This window comes from Numenius arquata, chromosome 18, assembly GCF_964106895.1.
Source record: "Numenius arquata chromosome 18, bNumArq3.hap1.1, whole genome shotgun sequence".
In the NCBI taxonomy this organism is placed as follows: Eukaryota; Metazoa; Chordata; class Aves; order Charadriiformes; family Scolopacidae; genus Numenius; species Numenius arquata.
Window position 1 is genome coordinate 11,811,085 of NC_133593.1, and position 12,610 is coordinate 11,823,694.

The window sequence follows — 12,610 nt, forward strand, 5'->3', positions numbered from 1 at the left end:
TACTAATTTAGCATCTATTTAAATGTTTCTGTCATATTGACTGCTGTAGCACTTAAGTATGGACTTAAAATTAACTCTAAGCTTATGCAATGTCCTGAATAAAATCACTTTCCTGCGCTGAGACCTCTGTCCTTATTGTGTTCAAGTGCTCACGTCTCGTCAGGCAATATTCCCCATCAGAAAACAATGGGGACTTTTACCCTGTGAACCGCAGAAGCCGGCAGCAGCCAGGGCCAGCTGACTATTGCTCAGCTGGCTGAATTCTTCGATTTTGCAGAGAGAGCAGAGGTAAAGAAACATGTGAGCTGCTGGATCAGGAAAAACTAAGCTCACGTATGAGGGAAAGTGGTAACGGTTTACTTTGTCCTTTCCTGTACTTTTGTCTGCCATAAATGCAAAGGGCTTCCTATTTGGTGCTGTGGGGCGAGAGCCAGAATTTTCAAAACTTTGGCTCTGCTCCTGCTAGCATTCATGCTCGGCTTATCTCGCTTCCGGTGCAAACCATTTCCAGAGATGGTGTTATTGAGAAAGTCAACGATTGGGATGGAAGCTGAGGAAGAAGAGTTTAGCAGAAAACCAAGAGACTGAATTCAAATGCTGACAAGAACTGGCCATGACCATTCTCTCTCCAGACATTATCAGCAAGATTACAGTGTGCATTTGTGCAGAACTGGGGCAGCTGAGCCCTACCACGCTAGCAGCTACTGACGGAAATAGGGTAGTGAAACAGGTTGCGCTTTCTAGCACTTTCTGTCTAGGGAGATTTTCCTAAAACCCGAGCAATGCCATCCATCCCAGGTATCTGTATGAGCCTCAGCAGCAGGCGAGGCTCCTCTTTGCTGGGAAGCAGGCAGGCAGGGCTGCAGCACTGAGATTGCAGTGGGACTGCAGCGTGCCCACACCACACCAAAGCTGGAGAATGCGGCTCAAGAATAAAAGCTTGACCAATGCAAAATAAGAATCAGTTCATAGCTGGATATCTAAATCACCTTGTTACGTATGTGCCCTGATTCAGCAAGCCACAGAAGTGTATCTCCAGGCCTGACTTTAGCATGACACTTGTGTTTAAAAATTTTGGCTGAGTCAGGGCCAGTATCAGTACGTGCCCTTAAAGGTGACTTTCAAAAGAGAAAAAGAAAGTTATAAATATTTGTTTGCTGAGGTGTACACCTTAGTTAGGTGTACAGAAACACCCTGACATCTCTTCTTATTTCTCTTTCACCTGACAAACTCCTGCTTGCCCCAAATTTTTTACTGTTGATAAGCATACCATCAAGTGAAGACTCCTGGTACAAACAGCTAGTGACTGTCCACACCCTAATGGGAAGGGAATATTATTCGGTGAATGTGAACAGTACCTTATTGGCATCTCTTCATGCTACCACAGCCAAGGCAACACAAAATTTGCAACTCCCAAAGGCTTACAAATCAAGACACAAACCTACTTCATGTCAAGAATTTGGCCTACACGTCATCATAGAATAAAGGGGTAGTTCTTTGCCTTCTACTTAAGAGCTAAGATAGCAGATTCTTCCTACTGCTTTTGTTTTCAGTTTACTCTGACTTGCCTTCTCCCTCCAGGCTTTGTTTTAAAAAAAAATGCAATGGTCCAGCGGATGCTGCATCACAGTTTCTCTGTGCCCTTCAGTATATTCCTCTTAAACCTGAATTTCAATCCCTTGGCTACCTTGAGACCTGACCCAGTTTTATACTGCACGGTACACAGAACCCTCATTCCCCAGGGACTGTCTCTGACTTCAGCAGAGCCCTGCACACAGTTTATATTGCAGCTTTGGGTCTCTGGCTACTCGTCTGCCATACAGAATAAAAGGAAGGGGTTAAGTTTTTTAGCAAGTTCTGAAAAATAGGGTGCCACTGTGAGCCAGAATTAAAACGAGAATGAATCCAGACTGCAGTTCTTCAGGACACAGAATATTTTCTATCGATCGCCCTTTGCCTCTTCCCTTCAAAATCCCACTCTGTCTTTAACATATATTACAAGTATTATATTGTGATATATCATTCTAATTAAGAATAGTTAAGTAATGTCATGAAATCTGCTAGACCAGAAACCAATATTCTCCCTTTAAATATGTTTCTCTACCAAACAACTTAGCGCTACAGTAATCATTGTGAACAAAGAAAAAATGCCAGACCCTAATCAGCACGCAGCAGGGATGGGTCATGAACACATTTATCTTTCTTCTCACAAGCCTCCCCTGGATAAAGGAAATGCCCTAATACTCAAGGCATCTTGGACGCCAGATGGCTGATTATTAGACATTTTACGAAGAGGAAGGAAGTAAAGAGAAACAGCCTGAATTTTCATGGTACTGTAGGGACAGGGGAAAGGAAGGCGGAATGAGGACCTAATCCAAAACTTACTGCCTGGGAAGACACTGATTTCAAAGGACTTTGAATCGGAAGGAACAAAAGATCTGTGTTTGCCTTTCCTTCTGCAGATTAATTCTCAAGTCATGAAGGGCTAGAATGATTGATAGGTGAATAAAATGTCCTTTCTATTATCATCACTGTAATGACTTATAGCTGAGCCGGGTTTTTTTTTGCAGGGGACAGGTTTGACTTTTTAAATAGTCATAATAACGTTGCAAGTTTCCTTTAGACTATCTGCAGGCTTTTCATAAACCTGGTCTCCAAGAGCCCGACACAGTAGAGCAGGAAGAGGTTGTGAGACCAAGAGGAACACCAGAACCCACAGCAGTTGCTTTCAGAATTCCACCTCCTAGTAAGGAACTCAACAGGCAACGCCAATCAGATGCATTTGGGCTGATTCTCCACTGCTATAATTTGCCCCAGCCTGTTTTACAGTGTCTCAACTTTTAGAAAGCCGTGAAATCCAGCTCCTTCCATTTTTATCTGCTGCGGGGTTCTTGCAGCTCTTCTAAAACAGAGATGTTAGTCTGTCCAGGCTCTCCCCAGCGACGACTACATAACTGAGAGCTACAAGATGTGCACAAGAACGCTCAGGGGAAAGAGACCTCACGGGTGTTTCACGAGTGGAAGATGGCAATAGCCATCCCTGGTCCCACTGTGCACAATGGAGGAACACGGCTACATCAGATGTGCAGACGAATCCTGGGAAGAACACGGATGTTGGATCTAGTGGTCTCTGTGGTCCTGCTCCTCCCATGGAAAGGGATGTGGACCATCCGGCAAGCCCTGCTGATCCCAGGACAGCCTTCTTGCTAGGTGTGGGATGAGAGACATAATGAATTGCTTGAGAAATGTATGTGGCCACCCCACTTCTGAGGCATTGCAAATGCAGATGTGGAAGAAGGGTTGCAGAACTGGAAGTGAGGCCTCCCACAGAACAGTACGAGAACCGGTGGTAAAATCTCTCTCCACACAGAAGAGGCTGCATCAGCAAAAGTTTGGGTTTTTTTTTCCTTTTGCCAGCAAAACTGGCATTGAGTCCCAGTTTTGCTGACAGAAGTGCAGCACACAGGGGTGTGAGGAATTTTTTCTCATTTTGTTAATCAACAGAAGTACATCACCAAAACACGGAGTGCAGGATATGCCTTTCACAGGGCATGCACAGCAGAATCTGGACTCATGTCCTCTCTATAGGCCTGTCACATCAAACGAGTCCGAGAGCACAGGGTATAATGTGGACAGATGATTAACCCGTCCAACTCCTTTCCCTTTATTTAAAACAACAACAAGAATGGGCTTGGGGGAATGAAGCTAATAGTCCTGTGGGGTAACAGCCCTGAAAAATGTAATGATGGACCGGTAGCCTTTTTTCACACAGATGAAAGAGGCAGAGGTAGCGGCAAAAACAACTAAAACCTTCAGCCGTGTTTCAGACTCAGGGTTGTAATCTTCTTATGCAATACACTTGACAAAGCTCTCTCTTGTGGAATATGATCCTGCTTTTTCCACCACAGTATATACCTCCTCCCTTACCAGACTGTGGGTTACTGGGCTTTATTTATTTATTATTTTCGCTCTTATAACATTTAACCAAATAAACTGGTTATTTTTCTGCAGATAAAACAAACATGAGGAAGCTCTGCTTGCAGGGATGGGTATGCCCATCTGAGGGGAAGAGCAGCACCTCACCTGCACAGTGTTTTGAGAGGTAAAGCTGCCTAATTATTTTTTATTATCCCTGTGTTGTTTTGTTAACCAAATATTTGTCTTTTTGCCTCACACACATCTAATGCCAATATACAAATTGCACAAGGGGATTATGCCAGCATGAGTCAATCTTGGGTGTGTTTATCCTCGGAGAGACATAAGCCTCTGTTTCTAGAGGCGGGTGTTTCTTATCCTTGTTAGACCTATGAATATCTTTCACCAACGAAATTTGTCACTTTTCAGTGTTGGCACGTCTGCTGCTAGAACAAATCCTGCAGACTGGCAGGTCTCCAAGTGGGGTGGGGGCTAAGTCCTCTGTGACTATCATTATTTAGTATTTACATTACAGCAGAGCTTAGAGGCTTCTAGCTGAGATCCAGGCGTTGCCGTGCAAGCAGATAGTAAAAGACACTTCCTGCCCCAAACAGTTTATAATCTAAACAGAAGAGACTGGTGATAAATAGCAGAGTAAAGGCAGCATTATTGCAACACAGCTAATGCTAAAGCAAGCCTGCAAAACCTGTGAAATTTTTCTAAAAATAAATGTTAAAGTTTTTATTTATTTTATAAACTATTAAAATTGGTATAGTGAAGCTTTCTTAAAGCTAGGAAATTTTTGGTTGCTGTAAGAGCTGCAATTCTTGCTTACTCACCTGACTCCAGGAGGTGAGGTCTTCTCAGATGAACATATCGCTCCAATGATCCTCCTTTCAGTCCCATTTTGAAGTTCCTTTCCGTTGACCTGTCTACAGAAAACACTGAGTTTAGCTACACAGCTGGTTTCTTGTGTCGTTCGTTTGTGGAGTAAGAGAAAATTATTTTTAAGACTAACAGTAATATTTAATTTTCACATCTCTTCCTCCCTTATTCTCAGCATGCAGCTCAGTTTGCTGTACCTACCCACGTCTCATTGGTACATACTACTGCCAAACTACTTGTGGATTTGCTGTTCCATCCCTTGCTTTTGACCTTGCCATTTCAGCCAGCAGAAGAGCCCTATTAAATTCCTGGGTTCTCTGGTGACAGATGATACAAAAGAAGGAAAAAAAAAGCAGGGTGCAAGGAGTGGGTGTTTTGCCTGCCCAAGGTGGCCTCTTCCGTAATTGGTGCATGAGGCTCACCAAACGGGCAGCTGAGCAGAAGGTCTGTGGAAGACATGGACCGATGCTAAATATTTTCTTAAAGGCGCAGGCCAAATCTTAAACCAGTATGAGCTGGTTTGGTTCAGTTGTAGGCAATGAGGTATTTAAACTGGGGAAAATGGTGAGGATTTGTCCCATGACCACCATCTCACCATCTTCACTTTCTCTGTATATCCTCAAGAGAATATCCAGCAGCATGTCTAAAAATAGGACATAAGTTTCTCAACTTCCCAGCAGACAAGCAGGCCAGAACTACTGTGTGTTATTGTGCTGCGCTGCAGTGAGAAAGGAACGCTCTTACTGTCTGTGTAGGAGGAAGCCTTTGAGGGGAAGATCATGGATAATAAAGGCCTCTTTTATCTGAAACACCTAACATTTCAGCTCATCAAATCCCAACACCGCATTTTCTTAAAACAGGTTTCTATTATGTGTTAAACACATCAAGTAGAGTAATTCAGTCTCATCATCTAAATTCAGTGTTGTGATAGCTGAATGAAATTGGGGCAAGCTAACTAAAAAGGTAATAGAAGCTTTTCACAAAGGCAGTGTGTGAAATGCAGCAGTGGCTTGCTTTTTTCAGAAAAAAGAAAAGAAAAGAAAAGAAAAAAGGTCTTTGCTTTTCTCCAGTGAGCTTATGTTACTGAGCTGAAGACCCTTGATATGGTCTATGGGGCAGGACTTCCTAGAGGCAATTAGCAGGATTAGGACTTTATTGCGGTAATTAGCAAAGGAAAATTTTTGTCCCAGAGAACTTGGTCTCTGTGGGTAGAGATACGGGGGGCAGCGGGGAAGAGAAATCCTTTCAGTTCTTAGGTCAACGGCTTAATCAAGGACTTGACAGTTTTCTCTGATCCAGTTTAGGCATTCCACATTTGATTGCTGTTTTCAGAACTATTGTTTCTTTTTGATATGCAAAAAAAGCCACTGTACACTTCGCAGAGGAATGAAGTACACAATATGTATGTCGTTCCCTTGATTCAAGTAAAAAGTGGTTGTTCTCCTCTATAGAATGCAGTTCTTATCTCCACCACACACACACTGTACAGTCAAGAAAAAGTCCTAACAAGTGCATCGGTAAATACATAATATATGGCACAAAAAAATGTTACTTCCCTGAATCTCTGGGCAAAACAGCTCATTTGGTGTGCTCATATGGCCCTTCTAGCACTGCCCAGCCACTGTATTTCTCTTTTCAAAACCTCTGACAAAGCAAAGTCTTTTTATCCCCCTTTTCTTACAGACAGAGAGCTGTGATTCCAGACAACTTAAAGTATCGAGATTACACACAAAGGTTGTGGTGAAACAGCACCCTGAATTTACTTGCCAAACAACATGCTTTCCTCCTGTTTCTTTCTGTACCTTTGTTGTCAAGGCAAGGACCATGAAAAAATCACAACAGGATCAACATGGTAGAATTTTAAATTGTCTGTACAAGATGCAAGATGCTGGGAAATAGTGCTCACTAGGCACAAATGCTACTGAAGCTGGAATCATTTTTTCCCCCCATTCTGAGCTGCGTTCTCCAATGTACATTCTCAGTACTGACTCCACATGAAACACGGCATGCTTAAGGAATTAAGTAAAGACCCTAACATAGATGTGTGTGACAGCTGAATAGAATCTGTCCCCCATGATAAAAACAGTGTATGGGAATGCTCTGTCACGGCTGGTTTTGTGGCTCTGGAAAAAGGGATACGCTCCCTGTGAAATCCTGCTGGCCTCATCCATGAAATCACAGAAATTACACTCCCTCCCCACCCCTGTGTTCACAAATGTCTGCTCCTGGTGTCTCAGCACCACATCTCTCCTGGGTGATGAAGGCTGCAACTCTGCGGGACACCCAAGGTTGCAGCCCTGTGCTAACACAGCTCTGGGGTCACCTCGGCACAAGACAGTCGTTCCCCGGTGGTTCGGAGCGTGCAGCTCTGCCTCCTCCTCCAGCCCTGCTTCTGGAGTGAGAGCAGCTGGAACGAAGCAGATCGCTTGCGTGTGATCTGCTTCCATAGAGCACTCGCAGATTACCCATTTCTCCCGTGAACACAACAGCCTCACGCAGATGCGAGCAATGCTGAGTGGGGACACGAATGCACGGCGCGTATGGAGTGTTTAGTCAGCACATTCTTCCATGCAGGCCCGGAGGGCAGTCTTGTATGCTGGGACTGGAATGCTGCCCACTTATGGTAGCCGGTTAATGAGGCCGGCACTCCCAACGCGGCACACAAACACTTGCAGAGAATGCCAAGGATCTTGTGATGCACAGCCCACAATCTTCCTAGTTTGCCTTCTTATGCAATACACTCAGCTTCTTGACTATTAGCAAATGGATATTCTCGGGTGGGTATACAGAGGATATCTAGAAGAATAATATCCCTGTTGACAACATTCCCCAGTTCCAGAGTCACCTGTATTTGAAGTGTCAGACTGTCAGAGCTCTACAAACTAAAATTTCCAGTGCTAAACTTTCAGTGCTCCTAAAAGAATAGGGATAAAGGCTTTTTCACAAGGTCAGAAATACGGAGGTAGTAAGCAAAATAAGTTACTTTCCCAAAACCACAGGACTCATCAGATGGCAAACTAATTAAATCCTAATCCAGCAAAGTCCTTAGTGCGTATGAAATTTGCAGCACGTGAATAGTGACAATGAAATCAAATACTTAACCTGACCCACATTCTTAAGAAAATTACTAAACAGCATATGCCACACTACTTGATGCAAATGCACACAGACTAATGTGGATACCAGTATCCATCTAACCATGAGAAAAACAGCTCAGTGTCAGCTGATTTGCCCTGCTCCACTGCCTCATGTCCTATATTCATACTGTTTCCCCCTTTTATTTTGCATAAAGCTCTCTTCTGTATTGCCACATGTGGCTCAGATGTCATTTTAGCTTTTAAAACCTGCTGTCAATCTAATCCAAATTAGGGAGGCCACCTCCTTCTGTCAGCAAGATGCAACCAAATTGCCTTTCTGGATCCCTCATGTCAGTCCTAATTCTTCTAATAACTGGGAGAGGCGCAGTTCCTGCAGTGACGTCTCGGTTCTGTGCGAGCCCCTCAGAGTCAGGACAAGCGACCAAACGCACCCGGAGTGCAGTTACCTGTGCCATTTTTCTAGAATTTCTATTGTGAAAGCTGAAACCACAGTGGTTCCACGAGGTCATAATGAAGTTCACTCCTACTCAATAGTAGGAGTGAATACACAACATTGCACTCAAGTGTTTATATTCACTAAAAGATGTTTATAATAATGCCCACTTCTTGTACTAGACGTGCACTTAGATTCTTTACTAAGTAAACGTTTATGTCAGATAAAACATGTACCTGATCGATTTATAGAACGTTTGGGAAAGGCTATTTTAGGAAAACTCTCCATGGCCTTAGTAATGGCTTGTTTATAGCTAGCAGTGGGTTTGTGCCAATGCAATGGCACAGCCGTCACCAGCGCCAGGGACCTCCATAACTGCTCCCACCACACCGCAGACTCCAGCCCCAGCGGCTGCGCCACAGCTGAGCAGACCACCCCACCCAGAAACACGCAAGGGGCTGCTGTGGGATGGCACTGAAAACACGCAACACCATCTTGATGGTATTTTTAACCTCCGGGCCTTCAGGTCCTCGTGGTGTTTAACGTCTGCCGACACACGGACAGGCTCATCTCACGGTGTTGTGCACAGCTCTCCTCCCAGCGCCCAGAGGCGCGAGGGGCTCGGCTGGACCCCTCGCCCACAGCAGCACCCACCAGCCGGGCCCTCACACCTGCGGGTGGGCTGGCCAGGCCCAGCACTGCCCCCACACTTTTGCCTTCAGAGGGCTAGCGCCAGGGTCTTCTCTTGGGCGAGCTACATGTCCCGACATACCTGCCAGAGGGCTGAGGCGGGCCGAGAGGGCGGTGAGAGGCTGAGGCGGGCGCTCAGAGGGTGAGGTGGGCGATGAGGAGAGTAAAGGGTGGTGCTGAAGGGAAAGGCGGCAGCGGGCGCTGAGGTGGGCGATGGGAGAGGCTGAGGCGGGCGTTGGGAGAGGCTGAGGCGGGCGTTGAGGGGCTGAGGTGGGCGTTGGGAGAGGCTGAGGCGGGCGTTGAGGGGCTGAGGCGGGCGGAGGGTGAGGCTGAGGCGGGCGCTGAGGCTGAGGCGGCGGGGCGGGGCAGCCGCCGCCTGCGCGGGCCGGCCGCTCCCGCGGTGCCTCGCCGCCGTGCATGTTAATGCGCGGTAATTGCCCGGGGAGGGGAGGAGAGGTTGGGCGGGGCGAACCGCCGGCTGCCCGCCTTCCCTGCCTGCTGCTCCCCGCGCCGCCGCCGCCTCTCCTCCCCGGCCTCCCTGATGCCGAGGAATGGATAGAGCGGCTGCCCTGCGAGCCGCCGGCATGCTGGAGAGGAAGGAGCGGAGCGGCGGCGAGGCGGCGGCCGGTGGCGGTGCGGGGCCCCGGACGGGCGCGGCGGCGCGGGGCTTGCCGGCGGTGCGGAGCACGCTGCAGCAGTGCGGGCTGCTGCAGGACCTCATCGACATCTCGCTCTCCAACCTGCGCGGGCTCCGCACGAAGTGCGCCGCGTCCAACGACCTCACCCAGCAGGAGATCCGCACCCTGGAGGTACGGGGCTCGGCGGCCGCGGCGGGGCCGAAGGGGGGCCCCGCGCCCGCTTTCTCACAGCGGGGGGCCGAGGCCTGTCCCTCACGGGCGCCTCCGGGGCCTGCCCCCTCCCCCGGAGCCCTTTCCCCTCAGCACCGGGTGCCCGGGCCGTGGTGTGGAGGAACCCCCGAGTGGAGGAGATGCGCGGGTGTACGCGGAAGGGAAGGAGGGAAGGCGCCCACGGCCCAGCTGCAGCCCTGTCAGCAGGGGGTCGGTCCCCTCCCCAGCCGGGCCGGCCGCGGCAGGGCTCCCCTCCCAGCCCTCCGCCGTCCCGCCGAGCGCGGTGCTGCGGGAGCGGCGAGGGCGCGCCCGGGGAGCGGGCGGGGAGGACAGGTGCGGGGGAGCCGCCGGGCAGGCCCTTGGGTGCCGCGGGGCGGGCGTAGGGCGCCGCGGTCCGTCAGGCGGGGAGCGGGAGCCGCGGGTCGGGCCTGCCCCGCCGCCCCCCGCCCCGCTGCGCGGCCCTGGGGCCTGTGCCTGGGCTCCGGTGTCACTGTGGAGGTAGATGCGATGCGAGGTGGGGACCGGAGGTGACCTGAGGTTTCCCGGCAGAAGGTGGGTCGCCACATCGTGTGTGCTGGGAGACTGGACAGACTCACGCTTTCCTTCGGGTCTCCGGTGTTTGCGTCTGATGGTTCCTGCCCTCTGCTCCAGGCCTGTCTCTCCATCCCTGGCTCGGTGTCACTGATCTAATCTGATCCTTCTTTTCACTCCGTTGGTGTGGCTGACAAACAGCATCACGGTCCAGGTTGGAGAGATGTTTTGCTGTTAAGAAAGATTATATGAAACTCTTTAAGCACAAAACATGCTGTTGTGATGCTTTCGAACACGGGCTGAATCTGTACATGAATTTGAATAAGTATTTTAGAAAGGGAATGTAGGTCTATTTTTTGCTTAGCTCGTTTGACCTTTAGATACTTAAATAACATTTCCTTTTACCTTGCGTACAGGTAATGTTACCTTAAGCAGAGTAAACACCACCCCACACACCGCCCCCTTCTTTGATAGAAGTTTCACGTAAGGCTCATAATGGTCCTTTTCTCTACTCTGATACTGGAGGCTGTGGAGCAAGAGCATTGGGCCTTTAGGAAGAAAGATCATTACGACAGTGTAACTGTAACAAACACATATGCTGCAAAATCCATCACATGAGAAATCAAGGTTGGGAAAAAAATTGTGAAACAATAGGTGGTAGGTAGCTTTTGGCACAACCTGTTGGAAATCTATCGTTCTTCCTTTTTTTCTTCCTCTGCCTCTTTTGTTGTTTTTTTTTTTTTTTTTTTTTCTGTTTGTTTGTTTTGTGAGGTGTTTTGGTTTTTTCAAATTTGTAGCGGTCTTTTTCCTCCTGCCACTTCCAAATAGCGTTCAAAAGGCTATTCTTTAGAAAACAATATTTGTATAGGCTTTGGCAACCCTACTGACAACCTTTTTATTGCTCAAACAATGTCAATCAGCATCATCTTGGAAAATGATCATCAGTATTTTGGTGGTGGACCTGTTCTAAAAGGAGACCTTTATTCACAGAGGGTAAAGGCCTGCTACCATCTTCAGGTTCTTCTTAAAGCACCAAAAGCTGTTTCTAGTGATAGTTGTCGACTGTGTGCATGCATTCCTCTTAAACACTTATCTGCTTAAACAAATGGGTGCCGCGTTCACTGATGATCGTAAAATTTATGATCAGAAAAAAATCTTAGCTGAAGAAATTCTCTTTGATGCACGGTCCAGTATATGATTTTTCTGGGAATTCAACCAAGTACTGGATCTGTGCCAACATGTGAAGCTTTGGGCATGGATGTAGACTCTGTGCCCTTTGCTCTATTCCGTTGCCTGTACCAAAATACATGTTGTCAAGCATGGCCCAAGTCTTGGGCTTAACTTTGCGCCAGCCTGCGCTGGGTTTGTCTACAGAGGCAGCGCAGAGAACCACACTGTAGGAGATGAGGGTCTGTATTTACTTCCCTAAGGTGGAATTTCCCCTGGTGTACCAGGGGAAATGGTGGGCTGCCGTGTTGTCTCAAGTACCAGGTGGCCTGCCTGTGGCATTACGCGGCGTAATTATGGTGCCTTGGTTAATGTGTCAGAAATGCATGTGTGGTCCTAGGACTTTGCCTATCAGATGGCATCAGTAGAGGCAGGTGCTCTGGTGCTGCAGGGAGCCCATGTTACTGATGGTTTGACTGTGGTGCACAGCTCCCTGCAGACTGTAGACAACAAGAATCAGTAGTTTAAGCAGAAGATAGGAGCTCGGAGGTCTCCCGTGCCTGCTGTGGTTCCCTGGGTGGCCTTGGTGGGTTGCTGAATGGCTCTGTGGATCATGATTAGTGGCTACTAGTGATGTGGTTGGTGGGCCTGCAAGCCTCATCTGTACTTTGGATTTGAATCTACACATCTTCTGTTCTTGTGCAGAAACTCTTCTGTGGAAAAAAAAATAATGAAAACTTAGCTGCATCAGTATAACTGGTAAACTGTGTAGCAAAGCCACAAGGAATCGATAAAACATGAGATAAATAAAAGCAGCAAACTGGAAGCAGAACGTACTAGTTTGGGAAGGGAGGGGACTTCACTCTGGAAGTTGAAGAAGTAGCTCCTGAGGCCAAATGTGAGGCTGCACTTGTGTGATCTGAAGACAGTCCAGTATACCAAGTCAAAAATCAGTTTATTGATTTCACTTTTTTTTTTATTTTATTCAAAGGGATGAAAAGACAGGGAAGCTTCCATAATGCAATTTTTCTATATCTCATACA

The 12,610-nt window shown here is 47.6% G+C and overlaps 1 protein-coding gene across 1 annotated transcript in view; it reads left to right on the forward strand.

Moving 5' to 3' along the window:
• Positions 1–9,572: 9,572 nt before the first annotated feature.
• KSR1 (kinase suppressor of ras 1) overlaps positions 9,573–12,610 on the forward strand; it is a 64,205-nt gene continuing 61,167 nt past the window's right edge. Inside the window, exon 1 of the mRNA XM_074160577.1 lies at positions 9,573–9,830. Coding sequence (XP_074016678.1) covers positions 9,573–9,830 — 258 coding nt within the window. The remainder of the gene's footprint in view (positions 9,831–12,610) is intronic.